We start from the raw sequence: 22,225 nt of genomic DNA on the forward strand, positions 1-22,225 counted from the left end.
AATGATGAAAAGGGTGTCATAAATGCTATGACAATGTTAAAAATAGTAACGCTGTTAGCTGTAGGTAGCATAACCGTGCCTGAAATAGTGTTATTACTGTTAGTCTATATTATATACTGACCTGTCTAAATCTTTATAGCATAATTATGAGTTTACAAAATGATAAACACTTCCTAGATTTTTTTTCCTTAAAAAAATACACAATAGAAGTGCTGACCCAGTCTCAGACATGATCCCTCAAGACAAAATGGCCTTGGGTCTATAAGCCAAATAATTTTAGCAAAGCACTTCCTTTGGCTCTGAAGAAGGCTGTAGTTCCCCACTCAGATGTGATTTACAATTTCATGGGCCTCCCGAGCAACTGCTGGAGGAACAGGTAGCTCCTGTGACAAGAGGATTTCTGCAATTACATCCTATGTATCATTTGCAGTGATTCCTGCTCAATCCTTTATGTCCTAGTCACCTCCCATTTGGATAACCATTAATGCATTTTAAATGGAGCTGCTTTTGGAAAGCATTCAGAAGCTGTCACAAAAACTGGCAGCTTGGACAGCAACAGGTTTCTGGATACCCTCAAGTGGCCCGGCCTACAGCATCAAGAGCAAAATTATCTACCACATGGCTTCCAAGTGCAATGCAAGGTGCTGGTTTTCTGGTCCAAATTAAGGGCTGTCTTCTCCCCCAATCATCTGCCCATCCAAGCTGATCAAGCAGGGTCAATTGGCTCCTGGTAAATATCTGACAGGACCTTGGAAAAGGGCTTTTTTTTATTGCTGCCTTTACCTTGGGGAAAAGCCCGTCTACCTTCCCCCCCCCCCGGGTTGCTTAAGAGAAATGAAGATCTGGCTTTCACATTTGGGGAAGGCAACCTTTGAATGTTGGGATGCAGAAACAGACACATTGTGGGTTTTTTGTCTCCTTTTTTATTTCCTCATGATACTGTTGAGATTATTTTTGGCAAGTTTATTTATTTTTAGTGAGGACTCTCTTCCTATGTTTCTGGTTGGTAGTTGCTCAGAGCCTTGGAAAGAGAAGGGGGGTGGGGGGTGGGAGGGAATATTTCAGCACCACTTTTAAATAGATTCTTTGCCTGACATTTTGGAAGCTTGTTTTGACATTTTGGAAGCTTGTTTCCTCATTCTGCTCTCTCTGCATAAAGTCGGAATATTCTTTATAGGAATATTCCAAAAACAGCTTATGACCAAATCCTTGCAGCTACCCAGTTGAAATTTTTCAAGATGATTGTCCTCCAAAGAGTATAACATCCTTGCTATTTTCAACATTCTGCCCCAAAAATATTTTAAATAGAGTAGTTGCACACAATGATACTTTTCCCTACAGTAGCATGTTGACCATTTCTTTTCTAAATCTAATCTCCAATCAGTTAAAATTATGTTGCCTTTGAAACCTGAATTTAGATTTAATTATGCTACTTTTGAATCCCAAATTCAAGTCAGGTCTTAATGATTCATACCTGTCTAGTTACTATTCCTTCCCATCTTAATTATTCTTTTTCAAGTTAAATACTTTCTGAGCTCAGAAATTAGTATAATGCAACTATTGTAATCAATGCATTTTTTAAAAAAAATAAAATGATATCTTACTTCAGTAAACTAGTGCGCAAATGTACAAACATACAGGTAGATGGTAGAACACATTCAAGTAAATATATAGTGGGGGGGAAACAAGGAACCAATCAAAATGGAACTATGAATGGTAAAACTACACTTAAGGTTGTAGCAATAAATGAAATATACCATAATCGTAAAATTCAGATATATGTGTATATATTAGTAATCACAAATACTGTCAAAAGTAAATTTTCAGAATAAAATAGTAACTATAGCATACATTTCTATCGGTATTGCAGGGACGTTTCAACAGAAGAAGAGGGTGTTAAGCATTTCTTTATGGCAATTAAATCAGGCATTTCTATTCTGCTTATTTCTTTCAAATAGCAGGTTACAGTGTAATTACATAATCAATGAAACTTACAATCTATAAGGTCCATTGATGCGAAACAAGACATTTGCATAAATCTTCCACTAAACAGCAGATTCCATTACCGATGCATATTAAAACATAAGTAACTTAAATTTTGTATGCCATTCCAGAGGGATGAGTTACGTAAGATATTTTAATTAGCAGTTACAGTATATTGTAACTTTGACATAAACCAGATCTACAGGGAGTGCAGAATTATTAGGCAAGTTGTATTTTTGAGGATTAATTTTATTATTGAACAACAACCATGTTCTCAATGAACCCAAAAAACTCATTAATATCAAAGCTGAATATTTTTGGAAGTAGTTTTTAGTTTGTTTTTAGTTATAGCTATTTTAGGGGGATATCTGTGTGTGCAGGTGACTATTACTGTGCATAATTATTAGGCAACTTAACAAAAAACAAATATATACCCATTTCAATTATTTATTTTTACCAGTGAAACCAATATAACATCTCAACATTCACAAATATACATTTCTGACATTCAAAAACATAACAAAAACAAATCAGTGACCAATATAGCCACCTTTCTTTGCAAGGACACTCAAAAGCCTGCCATCCATGGATTCTGTCAGTGTTTTGATCTGTTCACCATCAACATTGCGTGCAGCAGCAACCACAGCCTCCCAGACACTGTTCAGAGAGGTGTACTGTTTTCCCTCCTTGTAAATCTCACATTTGATGATGGACCACAGGTTCTCAATGGGGTTCAGATCAGGTGAACAAGGAGGCCATGTCATTAGATTTCCTTCTTTTATACCCTTTCTTGCCAGCCACGCTGTGGAGTACTTGGACGCGTGTGATGGAGCATTGTCCTGCATGAAAATCATGTTTTTCTTGAAGGATGCAGACTTCTTCCTCTACCACTGCTTGAAGAAGGTGTCTTCCAGAAACTGGCAGTAGGACTGGGAGTTGAGCTTGACTCCATCCTCAACCCGAAAAGGCCCCACAAGCTCATCTTTGATGATACCAGCCCAAACCAGTACTCCACCTCCACCTTGCTGGCGTCTGAGTCGGACTGGAGCTCTCTGCCCTTTACCAATCCAGCCACGGGCCCATCCATCTGGCCCATCAAGACTCACTCTCATTTCATCAGTCGATAAAACCTTAGAAAAATCAGTCTTGAGATATTTCTTGGCCCAGTCTTGACGTTTCAGCTTGTGTGTCTTGTTCAGTGGTGGTCGTCTTTCAGCCTTTCTTACCTTGGCCATGTCTCTGAGTATTGCACACCTTGTGCTTTTGGGCACTCCAGTGATGTTGCAGCTCTGAAATATGGCCAAACTGGTGGCAAGTGGCATCTTGGCAGCTGCACGCTTGACTTTTCTCAGTTCATGGGCAGTTATTTTGCGCCTTGGTTTCTCCACACGCTTCTTGCGACCCTGTTGACTATTTTGAATGAAACGCTTGATTGTTCGATGATCACGCTTCAGAAGCTTTGCAATTTTAAGAGTGCTGCATCCCTCTGCAAGATATCTCACTATTTTTGACTTTTCTGAGCCTGTCAAGTCCTTCTTTTGACCCATTTTGCCAAAGGAAAGGAAGTTGCCTAATAATTATGCACACCTGATACAGGGTGTTGATGTCATTAGACCACACCCCTTCTCATTACAGAGATGCACATCACCTAATATGCTTAATTGGTAGTAGGCTTTCGAGCCTATACAGCTTGGAGTAAGACAACATGCATAAAGAGGATGATGTGGTCAAAATACTCATTTGCCTAATAATTCTGCACTCCCTGTATGTCATGAAAAACCCAACTGCTTTCTATTACAGCTTATTACCTGAAATAATAGGTAAGAAAATGAACAAAATTACATACATCAAATTTCACAAGAAATGTACAAAGGAAATTTCTTCCAAAATCAGGTAGATTTTTGTTTTGCTTTGCATTGCACATTAATGTCCCTCTGTTATAAGAAATATGTCTTTATGCTGAGATAAACTGAACAGGAAAACTGAAGAAGAATGTATAGTGACTGATCAAATGGAGAAATTCTCTATAGATTAAGTGTAGAGGGTACTTTCATATTCTCAGCTTGACTCCTCAGTGGAAAAAAAAATCTTCAAACAGTAAACAGAATCACAAGATGGATTTTTTTCAAAAAGTCCAATGGAATAGAAAGTGAGATGCAACCTTTGTAAAACATCCTAGGAATTTATAAAACAAATCTTGACAGGGAATTATATGGCATTTATTAAGTTTATTAAGAACTTAAATAATTAATATAAGTATGGCTTTTTCTCAGAACATGCTTAAACCCAGTCCCAAACTGAAAGGGAAGCAAAAGGATTAAGTGATTCTCTTTGCCAGTCCATAAAAACACACCTCGCACTCGTTCTAATTTTCTCATATCAGAAAGCCAAAGAATATAAACTGAGCTTGGAAAACCAAAGTTGTGGGCAGGAGTAGGATTTTCCTGCATATACTGTACACATGGTGATGCATATTTGGATTTTTTTTTAAATTTAAACTGCAACTTACCCTATTAAAACTACCCTGATTTACATAGTTATCATTTTCCGGAAAACCTACACGACTGATGTAGTGCTCTTTAAACAACAGGGAAAAGGTGGAAATAATTGTTTTTTGGCTCATGCCTTGCAGGTCCCATTGCCTCCCAGGTGCTCCAGGCAGTTGGATGTCTCTGAGATGGTGGAGTTGCGAATAGCAGCACATTATGGAATCAAAAGCTATTATTGAAACAAAAGGAGCCCTTTCACTTCTGAAAGGCTCACTTGATCTCCACAGAAAACTACTTGCTTTAAAAGAGCATCTAAGTCACTTGATTACTTTTAAGGGGATGGTCTCATCCTGTTTACCGCTCACCTAAACCTGCCATCTCAACTATTCTGAATGAGAGGTAAACATTTCAAGACTGGGTTAGTTGTAGATTTCTGTAAAATGCAACACCATATTTATAGAGGAAAAACAAAATGAAAGCAAGAAGGAACTTACATCTCCATTCGTCTAGTGTTACATACAATTAACAGTTTGACAATGTCATAACTGAATAAAAAACATACACATTCATTATTTATAAATATAAAACAGGAGATTAAAATGGAAAAGAAAACGGAAGATGTATGTAGCATGATGGAATATTTCACTGTTGGAAGAGATATTTGTTTTGAAGAGATGAAAATATAGATCAGCAGCCTTAATGGAAGCCTTTATCAGTGCACAAGGTTAATATTTTCTAAATACACAAACTTCTTTAACTAGAACAGTGCCTTCAAAACAATTTAATGCCATCTTGTGGTCAACTGTGTAAATGAATTCAATAAATAAGAATCAGATCAGATTATTTTTATGCATATATGGAGATAGTGGGAATATCAGGCAGATCTAGGACATACAAATATCATAAACAAATAAAGAAGAGAATTACATGATTTCCTGGCTTATCTCAAAAGACTATTCAGATATTCAGAAGGATATTTTATCTGAAGGAAAGCACTCCTTCAAAGTAAACTGTTGAGTGCCACAGTATTGCTTTTAAACAACCATCATGCACAATGCTTCATTTCAGGTAACAAAAGTGACTTTTGTCAAAAGCAAGTAACAATCAAGGCACACTGCCCCAGTCTGATGTTTTGTGCAGGTGGAATATGCTTTCATGAGATAGGATTGGATTGGATTGGATTGGGGGGGGGGGTACTCTTTGGCTCACAACCATTCTTAATGACTGTTCAAAGTTATGACAGCACAGAAAGAGACCCAGATTTTGGACAGATTCTGTAAATTAGCCATTTGAGATAACTTGGTTTAAATGTTTTGCCCATTTTGCCCAGTTGCTTACCAGATTCCTCAACGCCTTCAACCATGGAAGAACTTCTAAAGCACTGGGAGAGTTCTTAATAATTCAGGGAGATACTCAGAAATGTATCTGCCTAGAACACAGCCCATGTTGAATTGTATTATACAATCAAACATCAGCAGCTGACCACGGGAAATGCTTTATGACATTCTGTTTTAGTAGTATATAGATATATTGTTGGGGGCAATTAAGCTGACTTTGTAATAATGCCGCTTGGGGGGTGTATGAAAGCCCTAATAAGCAGGCATATACATAGAATGAAGGCTACTGCTAAGCTTGTAAGCTTGTATATATATATATATATCTTGAAGGCCATCGAACAGGCAGTAGTCACACCGGACAGCTCATATATTTGTGTAAATTACTAACAAAGAATTAAGGGAGACTGAAATGCATTTCTAACTTATTAGTTTTCATCAGTCAGCCATACCCTTCTGAGATTCGAACCTGGGCTGATTGCACATTAGGCAGTTGTTTTTACCTCTTGAGCCACAGGATCTCTCTCGCTTTGTTAGCTTCTGCAAGGGGAGATATGTGTCAAATGTTAACTATTTAGATTACCTTGCTAGGGCCCAAACATGGTGCAAATCTTTATTTCCTGTTTTCAGCCTATCTTGAAGGCCATTGAACAGGCACATATATATATTTCATATACTTAAAGCTACTAATCCTTAAGAGGGTGGTACTTTTCAGTGATAAAATCATTTACTGATGTCAGAATCAAAAAATACCACTAAATTCTAGAGTATTTATTATCAGAGATTGATGACATCATATTTGAATATATACAGTGAAAATCAGGTAAAGGGGGAGAGAGAAAAAGGTTTAGTTAGGACAGAGGTCCCCAACCTTTTGGGCACCAGAGACTGGTTATGTGGAGGTTTTTCCGTGGACCAAAGGGGGCGTGGTTTTGTGTGCTGCTTACATCCTGTGGATGAGGTTTTCCTTGTTTGTGCTGACTGGTTGCTGGCATGCTGCAGCCCGGTACTGGTCCACAGACCGGGGGTTGGGGACCCCTGAGCTAGGAGACTACTGGAGAACAGGTGATAGACTTTTCAAAAAATGAAAAATATGATCAAAACCAACAATGAATTGAACAATACCTAAAAGAAAGATAGAGGAATTAATAAGACACACATGGCAAAATTACATCACTGGATGTGATTCTATTGTGTGTGTTAGAGTATGAAACAGTAAGAAGACTGTATTTTAAAATGAATGTAATTCAAAGTGTGCAGTGAGATTACACTGTTAGAAACACCTGTAGATATCTATTTTCTTACAATAAAAATCAAACAATAGAAACTAGTTCACACGTGTAGGGCTACCTGTGAAGTTGAATTGAATTGCAGAGCTCCATAAAATTGAAGGTGCCTTGTTGCTTAAAAATTACCTTTTCTTTTATTCAACTTGAATAGAATAGAAAGTTTTGAACTAGGTCATTTGATCTTATATGATGGGTAGAAATCAGTCAGGGAAGTAGTAATTATTTCTTTTACTTCAGTTTCATTTCTAAAAATTCACAGCTAGAGGGCAATAAAGTCAGCATATTACCCAATCTATATAATTAAACAACTTGTGCATCCCTATTCATATAAAGACAAAGGAAAACAAGAATGTCCAATATCAGAAATTCACACATTAGGAAGAAATGAATGTCACTCTTTAAAAATGTCCCTTTTAAAACTTTAATCCAAAGCACAATAAATGCAAAAAGGAAGTGTACTTTTCTAAAGATGCTTTTCAGTTCAAAAAATTGTTAGAACTTATACTTCTACAGTAATGCCCAAAATTGTGGAAACCTTTTGGGAAAAGTGTAGATTTGAGGTTTGATGGCTAATAACACCACTTTTTCTGGATTAGTATCATAAAATTATATATCAATGGAAAGGTAATTTAATCAAGAATGTAATGCAATAACGTTTATGAAGGATTTGCTATTAGAATAGCAGTTATAAAGAAGAAAAGTGAAACACATAGAAAAAATGAGATATACAAAAATTTCCACCATAGAAAAAATAATATACAAAATTATCACATCAGTTAATACTTAGTTGGGTAACCTTTAGCATGAATTACAGCCTTACAATGTCTTCCCATGGAGTGAACCAAGTCCTTTAGTTCTGCAGCTGTTATAATGTGAAACCAAGATTGAATGATTGCTTCTATTAACTGGGTTTTATTGCTAGGTTGCTTCTGATTAACAAGTTTCTTTAGTCAGCTCCATAGATTTTCAATTGGGTTAAGGTCTGGGCTATTCCCAGGCCATTCCAGCAGTGGAATATGATTATCCTGAAACCACTTTTTGCACACAGCAGCAACATGACATGGAGCTGAATCCTGTTGAAATATACATGCTTCACTGTCTTGGAAAAGATCATGTGCAGAAAACTTCAGTTTGGGCTCAAGTATTTCATTAATGCATTTTAGGCCATTTATATTGCCATTAATCACACAAATTCTGCCCATACCTTTTGATGCCATACAACCCCAGATCATAACACTGACGGGGTGTTTCATGGTACATGTAATCAGGATACAAATCTCCCATTCTTCTCCTTACGTATTTTATGCCATCACTACCAAACAGGGAGATCTTATTCTCATCACTCCAAATAACTGTCCCGTTGCTCTGTCCAGGTAACATGGGTTTTAGCCCAGTTTAGTCTTTTCAACTTTTGTTTGAGAGATAAAAGTGGCTTTTTTCATGGAATTCTAGATTTTAGGCCAAATTCCTGCAGTCTGCGCCGAACAGTCCTTGCGCTCGTCACAATGCATTGCACCATGTCATCTTGCTATACCCAGATTTTCTTCTGTCACGTAGGCAGTCTCTTAATTCTTCTATCATCACTTGCCGTTGTGCACCTTTTCCTGCCTTTACCAGTGTGGTTTTGTAGTGACTGAGTCTCCTTATACCTCTTCAAAAACTTAGAAATGCCACCTTTGGTTAGGTTTCCACCAATTTTTCTTCTAATTTCTTTATAACTGTAGCCTTGTTCACTTAATAATACTATTTTACATCGCTTTCTGGGCGACCAGTCAACTCTTTGCACCATTACTCAATTTTATTACGTTTTACAAGCCTACAAAATGAAAACACACACACAAAAAACCCCTAACCAACTCCGTAGTGATCACATCACTGACAAATGTCTTCCTCTCAGCTTCAATAGATGACATCAATAATTGAATCCTACTGTGATTTGATTGGCTCATTGCCAAAAGAAGTTGACACCTGATTGGCTCTCTAAACACTCGTGCTCATTGGCTACAATCAGATGAAGGAAAGCTACCTGATATCAACCTAAGCAAGTTGTGCTTCCTTTTTCTGGTTATTTGGCTATAGCTTTTCATAGAATACAGATAATTGAACAAACTTTGTTGCATTACATTCTTGATTAAATTATCTTTCCATTGATATATAATGTTATGGTACTACTCCAGAAAACAGTGGTGTTATTAGCCATCAAACCTCAAATGTACTTTTCCAAAAGGTTTCCACAATTTTGGCCACTACTTTATATATAATATCTGGTTATGCTGAATATATTGGAGTTTCCAGACACAATGTTTTCAAAAGTCTTCTCAAACAGAATTATGTTCAGATGACTATGACTACAGCTCTTCACCAAAACATGAACATTGGTTGTCCTCTCCTTAAGTTTTTCCATCAATATGAAAAATCCAGGGATTTAATTTTTCCATCAATATGAAAAATCCAAGGATTTAATTATTTATGTACTGCCCATCTCACTCTGCAGTTTACAAATTTAAGGAAAAAGGCAGAACCACAGCACACATCATGATTAGCTAAAAGAATAGTGAAAACATACAATTCCACAAGCCAATTTTAACTAAAAGTCTAATGATTAAACTCAAGTCAAGCATTATGAAAAGTACTTAAAATGATATTCAATAAGGGATGCACTACATCAGGGGTGTCAAACTGCCGGCCCATGGGCCGGATGCGTCACGATGAAACCGCGCCCACCACATTGGGGAAAAAGCTCTGATACGTCGTGCAACGTCATGAGTTTGACATGCCTGCACTACAGTTTCAATACTGTTGTACATTTTAATTTCTGCTCCAGTCATCAGTGCCTACTGTGTGAGCTTGACCAGCTATTTGCAAGAAATATAAATCCTTCCATTCCCCACTATCCAGTCAGAGCTGAAGAAGCTTGGATGAGAAGCGAAATGTCTTCAAAGAAAGAAAAACAAGAAAATCCAGTTGCCTCCTGAAAAAGCACCTTTCAGACTTAACAAATAGGGATATAACTCTCCAGAAAAAGAAAAAATACCTGGGTTCCATGTAGGGAAAAATTTCTCTATCTGAATCTTCCTCAATCTTGTTTAACAGTTTTTAAATTACCATATCTGTGGTATTGTCTATGTTTTTCCCACAATGTTCCAATGTTCTAAAAGACTCAAAACATTACACAGCAACTTTCTGGCCAATGCACGTGGACAAATCAGGGCAAACTCCAAAATAAATGCAATATGCAGGATTAGCATTTGTCCCCTTTTGTGAACTAACATTTTCTATAGTTATTGCTTACAGCTTAATAATCAAAGCCACAAATAGATTTTAACAGTTCTCTAATTTTCCATTACTGCAATCTAACTTGGAAGATTGGGGCCAATATTGGTTTTTGTGTTTTGTAAATTTAACCGTTGTTAATCAATGTTTTGTGGGCCTCTCCCTTAAATAGGATTTAGGAAAGTAAATCCCTGCAAAATATAGAAAACTAGTATAATGCTAATCTTACCCGAATTAAAATGCTTATCATCTGGCTTCTGTCTAATTTCAACTTTTTTTTAATTTTGACTTTTAAAATTAATTATTCCTCCCATTTTTGAGAGACAAGTCTTCTCTAAATTAGTTCACCTATGTTGGGGGTCTATGGCTGGATGAGACTGCAGTAACAATGGAAACTATTCTATATACATCATTTTAACATGGTTGCAGCCAATAGAGTCTGACATGCATGAGCAACACAGCGTTTACGCACCCGTTTTGATTTAAACGGTTCGAATGCGATAAAACTTAACCACCTTTGGGAAGCATCCAAGGCAGAAAAAAATGTATAAAGAACGAAGCACAGAGCCACTTGGTAATGCAAAACACGCATAAAACAAAGAGCATCCCTCCACCAGGAATCGCTGAGGGAGAAAAAAAACACACGCAAACTCACACAAAAGTTCGCGAGCACTTTCTTTCCGCCCCCCCCGCCCCCCCCCAAACCCTCAAAGGCAAAGAAGCAACAAGGCAGACCGCATTATATGCGATAGCTGACGGGGAAGCAAGAATGCCGCGGCCCAAACAGGTAAAAACAGAAAAAGGCGACGGATACACTCGACGAGGACGTTTAACAGCCTGGTTTCGCCGCAGTCAAAGGCAAGCACGCCAAGGCAAGCCGAGCTGCGCACCCAAGGGCTTTTTGGAACAAACCGACTTAAAAACAAATGAGAAGGACGTTTGGCTGCGCCGCCGCCATTTTTTCCCAGCCCCAACAGCTGAGCTGTATATAACATCCTTTCGGGCGGGCGACGGCACTGAGGGGCTTTTTCTTTCGAGCGCAACGCCAAAGCAGCATTTCCCCCCCCGCGCCCCCCAGCGATTCGGCAGCGGAGGCGCCGCTGCAAGCGTCCGGCCTTTTACGAGCAGGGCGAGAAACGGAGACGGGGAACCGGGGACCTGGCCGCGCTGGCGCCAAGCTGCAGAGAGAACCAGGGCCCGGGGAGGAGCGCACCGTCGCGCTCTCCGGTTTACCTTGCGGAGATAGCTGGCCACCACCTGCTCGAAAGGATATTTATAAACTCTCTGGGCCTCCACGGTCACCCCCATGCTGGGCGCGGAGCCACCACCGGCCCCTTCCTGCTGCGAACTCGGGGCGGCGTTGGCAGAGCCAGCCGCCTAGCCAAAGGGCCCCTTCCCTGCGCCAGGCTCCAGCCCTCGCTTGCTGAACTACGTGTAAAACTTTTATGACGGGCTGTGGCATTGCTCGCAGCACAACACCATCCTAGGTCACAATGTAAACCCAGGGCCAAACCGCGGAGGGGAAAAAACCGCCCTGAGTCCTTCGGCAAAGGGCGGTATATAAATCTAAATAAATAAATATAAATAAATAAAAAAGAGTAGGTCAGAGCTCGCTCGACAAGGGAGGACCGGAACGCCCTTTCCAAAAGCGGCGCCTTCTCTCGGCGCCCCGAAGGGTGCTCGGACTTGGCCGGCCGCGGGCTCGAAAAAAAAAAGGGAGGCGCGGATTATTATCCGGCACGCCGTGCTTAAACCGCACTCTCGACTCCCGTGTCTTTTGTTAACGTAGAAACGCTGCCTTTCAGAGGAAGAAAAAAAAAAGTGATGTAACGCTCTACTTGGAAGAGCCCGCTCAGAATCCAATTAAGGCAGCGGCTTTTCCCACGTGGCTCTCGCCACACCTTCTCGTCCTCCTCCCCTCTCTCCGAACCCGGGTCAAAGCTGGGTTTTCAACTGAAAAGAGGCGATTCCCTCCGGGTTAAGTCCTTCAAGTTTAAGTGCTGTAAAAGGAAACGGGTAGTTGCAGATAGCCCTAGCACAGGGGTAGGCAACCTCGGCTCTTTTATGACTCATGGACTTCAACTTCCAGAATTCCTGAGTCAGCTATGCTGACTCAGGAATTCTGGAAGTTGAAGTCCATGAGTCATAAAAGAGCCGAGGTTGCCTACCCCTGCCCTAGTAGCACCATCGTCGTGGGGAAACCACGGCGGGCAGCGGCGCATTCCCTTCCAGAGTGGTCAGGCATTCGGAGTGGTCGAACGACCCGCATTCGAAGGTGATTCGGCGCGCACAGACGTTCGAGCTACGCTTGCCGGCAACTTCGTACAGAAGTATTTCGTGGATTCGCGCGCGGGTCCTGCTGCTCCGTTCCCAGTGCAGGGATTTTCACTGAGGTGTCGGCAGATGCTACGTGGGCGGCACAGGCTCCGAATAATATTTTCTGCATCGAATCCGGATGAAGTAATTTCAGACGATCCGCTAAATCTTCCGTGAAGATTTACTTAGCTGCGAATAAGTTTTTTGGGGTTGAAAATTACCACACACTTATTTTTTTTAAAAAAGAAGATCTTAGGCAAACAGTAGAGCCTAGCATAGATCTGAATGACTGTTTTTTTTTTTAAATCCTGGTGTCAAATTAGCCCAAGAATTGATGTTAAACCATTTTCCTGTTGCCCCTAACGCCCTCCACTACCTGGGTGGTTATTTGCTTCCAAACAGTGTTGAAGTTCAGTTTGCCTATAGCAGCTGGGAAGCCCTTATTTGAAATGAAATATATATGAAATAAAAATGCTCAGTTATAGATTATAAAACAAGTGGCACAGCATGCAGCCTTCTGGTAATTGTGTTACTGAATGTTGGAAGCAAACCACCAAGAAAAAAGTGCAATTTCTCTTTTCTAATGGGAATTGTGTATAAACTGATCCAACCCAGCTGCACCCCAAATCCCATTATTACCATTCTAACTCATTTTGGTACAGGTCCTGCCCTTCCTACAAATCTTAATAGAACAGAATTAACATCACATAAATACAACACTGCAATATTTATCACTGCTATTCTGAAGTAAATATGATTGAGGGTGCAAAGTTTTACTCCACAGAAGTGGAGAAAATTGACATCAAAGGGGGTTGGTACAGTAAAGAAGAGTCGCCTACAAGGAGATAGGAACCATAACCTCAGAACAACTGCCAAAAAGGTCCCTTTCCACATCTTGTAGTGGAGTCACTTTGGATATTGAATTATAACTACAATTGATTGTTATAGGTGAAGTGGGGTGAAACTTTCAGACATCAACCCATTCAACAGTTTATTCTGGGAAAATTAGAGCAATGAGCATGTAAACAACTTTTTAGAGAAACGGGTATAAGCTGCAAGACTACACTGCAAGAATTTGAACAACCACTGGGTGGCACAAAGGGTTGTTTTTCCTATATGTTTGCTGCCACCTAGTGGTTTTCCATCCCACATTTGGAAGTCCTAAACAAGAGAAAGCTAGTATTAGAAAGCCAACATACCGTATGTACTGTGTGTCTTGCTAACTACCTGTAAGAGTAGCTTCTATATGCTTTATATTATCAGGCACTGAATTCAGCTGTGGAATTAAATGAATCCTAGTAGAGAAGAAAAAAAATTCCAGCGCCCCAAACCTTTCTGTGAATGGAAATTTGGCAGTTCTAGCAATCCATATCTTACTGCATGGATAAATATGTATTGGCTTCAAAGCACCACAGCCATTACTAATCACTCCTATTTTATTTATAATACTTTTGTAGTGGCCTCTTTATTTAGCAAAAGCTATCCCTAGGCAATTTGTAAGCAAAAGTCTTGTTGCACAAAACTTTAAAAAACCCACTGTAATAGGAAATATTAATAGGAGTGAAAATTAATTTAGTTAAAAGAAAATTGGAGAATTCAGTCAGTTACAGACATTTAAAAAGAGTCAAATAGGAAGACATGCTTTCATCTCATAGCAAGTCGTTGCTCAAGGAACAAATCAACTCAAGAAAATCTTGTGTCACTTGTACTCATCAACATCATTGATCTTATTGGAAGCATGTAAGCAGAGCTGATTTTTAGAGACAAGACAGCCATCAAAAGCTTCCATTAACAATGTTCAGAAATAAATATTGTTGCTTTTGTAGTCCAACTGCACACAAGGGGAAGATATTAGTAGGCTCGGGAGAGTCATAAGATCTTCGGGGAAATTTCAGAGTAAACAAAGATTTAAGGAGGCAATTCCTCCCTCACCAGGAAACCAACCTGGTGAAGATCCATCATGTTCAGTGGCCTTAGAATGATGAATGTCTACTACATGTGTGGCAGGAGAAAATTAAGGAACGAGTAAGACATATCCCCAAAGAGAGATATCAGGTTATTACCCTCAAAAGTTGCATACCATATTCAAACTTGTACTCAATTACAGGCTATTTGAAGTGTTTTAGAATTTAGCTTAGTCTCCATTGAAGCAGTGTTATCCTGGTTCTGTTTTCACTGTTCTTTTTTAACACCTTGGTTAATAGAGATTACATATTTTCAGTGTAATTATAGCACTTGGGCTGACACTATATGTGATATAAAAAGGTAAAGGTTTGCCCTGTCCAATTGTGACCAACTCTAAAGGGGTGTTTGTGTGTGTGCGCTTATCTCTGTTTCTTAGCCCAGGGGGCGAACATTGTCCAAAGACATTTCTATGGTCATGTGGCCAGCATGACTATATGCTGACGCACACAGAACATTGTTATCTTCCCACTAAAGTGGTACCTATTTATCTATTCACATTTGCCTGCCTTCACATTGCTAGGTTGGCAGGAAAGAATGCTCACCCCATCACACAATGCCTGTCTTGAACCCAGGGCTGTCTGACAAGCTCACATCTTTAATATTTAAGTCATCACACCATCCATATGTGATATAGAGGCACTCAATTTAAGCATGTTTAGATTTTGAAAAATGGCTGCAGAGAAAAATGGCTGCAGACTGAAGAATTGGAAACTAAATAGGGTACTGGTCCATTTCCCAAACTGGCATCAGGGTATTACAAGTGATAGGCTGTAGATCCCGTTGATGCTTCAGCCAATCCTGGAGGTCACTGATACTGTCCAAGAGAAAAGAGATAGAGAGAGGCAGAGGTGGCCACTGAGAGAAGCTAAAATTATGTGATCGGAATCCCACTCTTTTTACATACATGTCATATAGCACAAGTACAAAAGGGATGGTCACTTTGAATAACTGCGGCTGTCATCACAACCCTGTAGAAACCCCTACAGAGGGGTCCTTGCCTCCTTATATTATTCTGATATTTTTGGCAAATAAGATTCCACAGGGAAACTTGGGGGGGCCTGAAAGCCCTAATAAGCAGGCATATACATAGAATGAAGGCTATTGCTAAGCACATTGGTTTGTGCTTCTTAGATTGTAAGCTGCCCTGAGTCTTCAGAGAAGGGCGGGATATAAATGGGATTAAAAAAAAACTACATTTTTGTATATAGCACTTCAGTCCTCTGCCTTTTGTTTATGTTGCTGGAACAGCTGGAACTGAAAGATAGGAATAGCACTTTACTAGGTACTTAACATTCCAATTTCCCTTTATGTTAAATTTCTGATGTAATTACAGTGCACAAAGATAGGTTGAAACAATTTATTCGTATTTTATATATACAAATAAGAAAGGGACATGCGCACTTCCCTGTCTTGATGTACATTTTTGATTAACATAATTTATTTTTTTAATTCTGCAACTATTTGAAATAAATGAGATAACGAAATGATAAGATAATAAAAGGGAAGTTATAAATCATCCAAATAAATAACATTATTTATTTGTTATTAAAGCAATGTCTTTTTTTACTTTACCCTGCAACCAATTGCTATTTTATAAAATAAAAGAAAAAGTTAAAAACTAGCTATGGCTTTTAAATAAGGTAGACAAATAGTAAATACAGCAAATGCAAAGACTTTTTAGTCATATTCACACAGCTTGTACATTATTTTTATCATAAATGACATTCAGAGTGTTAAATTACCACACCACATAGAATAGCATAGCATAGCATACTGTAGCATAGCATAGCATAGCATAGCATAGCATAGCATAGCATAGCATAGCATAGCATAGAATAGAATAGAATAGGGCAGACATGTCAAACACAAGGCCCAGGGGCCGGATCCAGCCCGCGAAGTGGTTTCATGTGGCCCACGAAGCCATCCTGGAAACAGTGAGGGAACAACCCCCACTGCCTTGGCCCTGGCCCAGAGACCCTCCTTCTGCCAGAGACCCTCAGATCTGTCCCACTCCTGCCCAGGCCCCCATAGGCACCCTTGATGCGAATGATGTAGAGCTGGCCACGCCCACCCAGTAGGCCTTACGCACTCTAGCCATGCCCACCCAGTAGGCCATGCCCACCCTGGCCATACCCACCCGGCCCCCTGAGGGCAACTGCAATGCTGATGCGGCCCTCAATGAAATTGAGTTTGACACCCCTGGAATAGGGGCTTAGAAGTCTTCTAGTCCAGCCCGCTGCTCGAGCAAGAGAACCTATACCATTTCAGACAACTGATTGTCTAGTCTCTTCTTAAAAATCTCCAATGATTTCTGATAAATACATTCAACAAGGAAATTTTCAAATAATATCATCTTTGCACTGTTCATTTAAGAAGGCATTCTTATCTCTTCTAGCTATTCTCTGGAATTCTGCATTCAATTGGGCATATCTATGTTTTTCTTCCTTGCCTTTCGCTTCCCTCCTTTCCTCAGCTATTTGCAAAGCTTCCTCAGACAGCCATTTTGCTTTCTTGCATTTCTTTTTCTTTGGGATGGTTTTGGTTGCTACCTGTTGTACAATGTCGCGAACCTCTGTCCATAGTTCTTCAGGCACTCTGTCTATCAGATCTAATTCCTTAAATCTATTTGTCACCTCTACTGTATATTCAACAGGGATATGATTTAATTCATACCTGAGTGGCCTAGTGCTTTTCCCTACTTTCTTCAGTTTAAGCCTAAACTTTGCAAGGAGAAGCTCATGGTCTGAGCCATAGTCAGCTCCTGGTCTTGTTTTTACCGACTGTATAGAGCTTCTCCATCTTTGGCTGCAGAGCATATAGTCAATCTGATTTCTGTGTTGACCGTCTGGTGATGTCCATGTGTAGAGCCGTCTCTTGGGTTGTTGGAAAAGAGTGTTTGCTATGACCATCGTATTCTCTTGACAAAATTCTATCAGCCTGTGCCCTGCTTCATTTTGTACTCCAAGGCCAAACTTGCCTGTTATTCCAGTTATCTTTTGGCTTCCTACTTTAGCATTCCAATCCCCCATGATGATAAGGACATCATTTTTTGGTGTTAGTTCTATAAGGTGCTGTAGGGCTTCATAGAACCGGTCAATTTCATCCTCTTCAGCACTGGTGGTTGGGGCATAGACTTGGACCACTGTGATATTGAATGGTTTGCCTTGGATTCGAACTGAGATCATTCTGTCATTTTGAGGATTGTATCCCAGTATTGATTTTCCTACTCTTTTATTGACTATGAAGGCTACTCCATTTCTTCTGAGGGATTCTTGCCCGCAGTAGTATACCTGATGGTCATCTGAATTAAATTCACCCATTCCTGTCCATTTTAGTTCGCTGATACCTAAGATGTCGATGTTCAGTCTTGTCATCTCTTGTTTGACCACGTCCAGCTTTCCTTGATTCATGGATCTTACATTCCAGGTTCCTATGGAGAAAAACTCTTTACAGCATCGGACTTTCCTTTCACCACCAGACATATCCACAGCTGAGCGTCCTTTCGGCTTTGGCCCAGTCGCTTCATTCTTTCTGGCGCTACTAGTACTAGCCCTCTGCTCTTCCCCAGTAGCATATTGGACGCCTTCCGACCTGAGGGGCTCATCTTCCAGCGTCATATCGTTTTGCCTTTTGGTACTGTCCATAGGGTTTTCATGGCAAAGATACTGGAGTGGGTTGCCATTTCCTTCTCCAGTGGATCACGTTTTGTCAGAACTCTCAGCTATGACCTGTCCGTCTTGGGTGGCCCTGCACGGCATAGCTCATAGCTTCATTGAATTACGCAAGCCCCTTCGCCACGACAAGGCAGTATTCCATGAAGGGGATGACAGTGGTATCAGGATCTTTAAGTTGAGGGATGTTAATATCAATCCCTTCCCATGGACAGATTAGTCTGGAGTTCTCTGCACCCCACCATCACTACCACACATACACTGCAGTGAGGTAAATCCCATTATCCCATTTGATCACACACACAACCAAGCTTTTGTCATGGCTTGGAATGAAAATACAAGTACTTTAGATCAGAGAGATCATGCCTGTGCAAACACTGCATTTGTGAATCCCATAGGGTCTCCTGGTTTACCAATGAATTTGGGGAAATGAAGTGACACATGAGATGCCTAGAGTTCCACTGGAGAAAGAAGAGGCCAATCAGATGCAGCAAAGGCCTTTATTAGCATTTACAGCTAATGGTTCATAGATAAATTGCATATAACTCATACTTTAAATGTAAGTAGTGGCTTGTATACTTTGAATGAGATTGTAGGTTTAAGGGGCGATATGAAATTACACATATCCATATACCGTGTTTCCCCCAAAATAAGACCAGTTCTTATATTAATTTTTGCTCCAAAAGGGCTTATTTTTAGGGCTTATTTTTCAGTTAGGTCTTATTTCCAGGGAAATACTGTACTAAATGCATCCATCTGGCTGACAATTTTACCTGTGGCTTACTTTTGGGGTAAGGCTTATATTACAAGTGTCCTGAAAAATCATGCTAGGGTTTATTTTCTGGTTGGGTCTTATTTTCGTGTGTGTGTGTGTGTGTGTGTGTGTGTGTGTGTGTGTGTGTGTGTGTGAGAGAGAGAGAGAGAGAGAGAGAGAGAGAGAGAGAGAGAGAGAGAGAGAGAGAGAGCGCAAAATGAAAGAAGCAGAAAATATCAAACCCCTTTCCTGAAGTAACTTTCTAATATTGCTGGCCATGTCCTTTGTGGGTTCTCAGCTACAGGGAAAAGACAAAGTCTCAAACCTTGGTTTCCTACTGCCCTAGTCTATTCAACCTTAGCACAATATTTCAATAATTTACTTGTCATTCTTTTTTACACAAATTTTCAATACAGTATAGTTTTTCTTTATAAATTTTCCAAAGATAGCCTTTACTGTCCCCATGCTAACCCACCCCCCAAATTACCTCTTTTATATAGGCAACTTTAATAAATAAACAATCTTAAATAAAGATGTCCAGTTTTTGACTAGAGAAAGGGATATGTTAAGAGATTCCACGTAAGTACTTCCAAAGTGCTCTTAATTGATGCTGCCGGCATCAATCTCCCTGCGCCCTGTGCGTTCCCACAGAGAGGGTCTCCTCAGGGTGCCACCGATCAGAGAATGTCGATTGGTGGCCCCCAGGGGGAGATCCTTCTCTGTGGGCGCTCCGGAACTATGGAATCAGTTACCGGTAGAGCTCCGGATGGCGTCCGATCTTCGCTCCTTTCGTCGCGATCTCAAGACGTTTTTGTTTGTACAAGCCGGCCTAGCCTGATGGGGGATTGGTGGGGGTTTTTATTCTTGTATTCTTAATATTATCTTTGGGGTTTTATAATTGTAATATATCAATTGTTTTAAAATCGGGCAATTATTTAATTTCCTTTTAATATTTGTAACTTTGTATTTTATTCTTGCCCTGTGAACCGCCCTGAGTCCTCAGGGAGAAGGGCGGTATAGAAATATTATTAAATTAAATTAAAATTAAATGGGGTCCATGTAAAAGATTTTTTCATGGATTCCCACAGAAATTCATGGAGGATTGTTTTTATATCCTTAGTAGTAAGGGAAGCTGATATCCTTAAACAATTCAAAAGCAAAATATAACTAGAGGGTAAAGTCAAGGAATTTTCAAATAAAATCCTTCCTTTTACATATATTCCCTGTATTCATTAACATTCAAAGCAATTTCTCTGTTATTTTTTTAAAGCCAAAAATGGCTTATTGTGATTATATATACTGCTCAAAAAAATAAAGGGAACACTTAACAACACAATGTACTGTAGTTAATAGTAGGATGTCTTATCTTGTGTTCCCTTTATTTTTATTTTTTTTGAGCAGTATATTTAAAGATCAGCTGGATTTATCTGAATGAGACACATACTGGCACATCCAAGCTGGTCTTAGTTGCACAATAGTACTAAAGTGAATAATTCAGCTTTTTTTTAAAAAAAAAAAACCATGTAATGTATATATCTCAACTCTAAATTACCTACTTTTGCAACTTCAGGAGATGAAATGTATAAGGAATCTTAGTTCACATCAAGTCTTTAGATCTTGTATTCTAGCAAAGCCAGAATAGAAAATAAAGTGAAACTTATGGCACCAAAACAAAACCCCAACCCACATTTGCTTATTTATGGGCTGGACGTACAGCAATTTCTATTTGAAGAGGAAAGGATAATTTGGAAAGCAAGTGAGCACACATACCCCTTGTCTCCAACTTTGTAAAGAAGCTTATGTTGCAGCAGTGAGATTCAAGGAGGTGCCAACAGGTGCTTCATGTACATCTCTCCTCTGAATTACCTTTTCCCTTTCAAATCCAAATCATTGTGCAGTTCTGCTTATTAGGAATAGTTCTGGTGCTCCCCACAGTAACATGTTAAATATTTAACACTGCTTCTTCGTCTGAACTAATCAGAACTCATGTTTTAGAAATTACAAGGGGGAATTCTCTTTTAAAGAACACAAGTGCCATTTGTTAACAGCAAATCCTGGGAGAGGCAAAACTTCCCATTAACATCAATTATAGTTTCCCTCTGAAGAAAGGGATAAACATATATGCTGACTGTTGTCTTCCCCTTTTCGGCCAGTAATATATAGAAATAAGTGCTACCTAAAACAAATAACAGAACTAAAATGGTTCTCTCGATAAAGTACGTTAAAAAAATCCATTTGAAATGATACAGACTTGAAAGAAAAGGGTTGAACCAATGGAGGAATAAATGTACAACTAATTGCAAAATGGGTTGCAACATAAAATTGCTCATGAAAGTTAAATATAGCAAGATATTTAGTCAGTCAGCTAAAAGTGTAAAATAGTATGTGACAGCTTATTTTATGCATTAGGAATCTTTTGATAGAAGCCATACCTAAACTTGGATTTAAATAAAGCTTCTATATCTGCAATGCAAAGTTTTGTACAATCTCTGGAATGCAGTCAAGAATTAGAATTTTTTAAAAATCCCTTATAGTGCTAGTCTGGATTTTTTCAGATAATTTTAAGAATGGATACTTTTTTTTCTTTCATCTAGTCACATCCAATTCTCAGAGACTACCTGGACAAGTCCCTGCACTGTTCTTGGCAAAGTTTTTTATTCCCAGAAGTGGTTTGCCATTGCTTCCTTACCAAGGCTGAGATGAAGTGACTGACCCAAGATCACCCAGCTGCTTTGTGCCATAGGCAGGACTAGAACTCACAGTCCTGGTTTCCATCTTGATGCCTTAACCACTACACCAAACTGGGTCTCATTTCCATTTTAGCAAGCCCCAAAACAATAACTTTTGTTTTGCCAAAGGATGCAAGAAATTATAAATACCTAAGGAATCCTGGAAACTGTAATTTACAAAGAGTTTGGATAACCTCAAGAGCTTCCAGATGGCTAATTTCCTGAAAGGTAGACATGCAGCTTTAAAAAAAAATACAAGTAGTTCTCAACTTATGACCACAATTCAACCCAAAATTTATGTTGCTAAGTAAGACGTTTGTTAAGTGAGTTTTGCCCCATTTTACGATTTTTTTGCCACATTTGTTAAGTGAATCACTACAGTTGTTAAGTTAGTAATATGGTTGTTAAGTGAATCTAATTTC

At 39.4% G+C, this 22,225-nt stretch overlaps 1 protein-coding gene across 8 annotated transcripts in view; it reads right to left on the reverse strand.

Annotated features, from left to right (window-relative positions):
• PRELID2 (PRELI domain containing 2) overlaps positions 1 to 12,263 on the reverse strand; it is a 76,827-nt gene extending 64,564 nt beyond the window's left edge. For 5 of the 8 annotated variants that reach the window (XR_014491831.1, XR_014491832.1, XM_083357039.1 and 2 more), the window contains exon 1: positions 11,602 to 12,263. Coding sequence is in view for 3 of the 8 variants with exons in the window: in XM_083357039.1 (XP_083213165.1) it covers positions 11,602 to 11,676 (75 nt within the window). In the remaining 5 variants the exon portion in view is untranslated. Of the gene's footprint in view, positions 1 to 3,987; positions 4,163 to 7,156; positions 7,344 to 9,933; positions 10,279 to 11,601 lie in introns of those variants that run through there. The other 3 variants (XM_083357042.1, XM_083357041.1, XM_083357040.1) reach the window with 3 other exon arrangements.
• Between the last annotated feature and the right edge of the window lie 9,962 nt (positions 12,264 to 22,225).

This window comes from Vipera ursinii, assembly GCF_947247035.1.
Source record: "Vipera ursinii genome assembly, chromosome: 2".
NCBI classification, from domain to species: Eukaryota; Metazoa; Chordata; class Lepidosauria; order Squamata; family Viperidae; genus Vipera; species Vipera ursinii.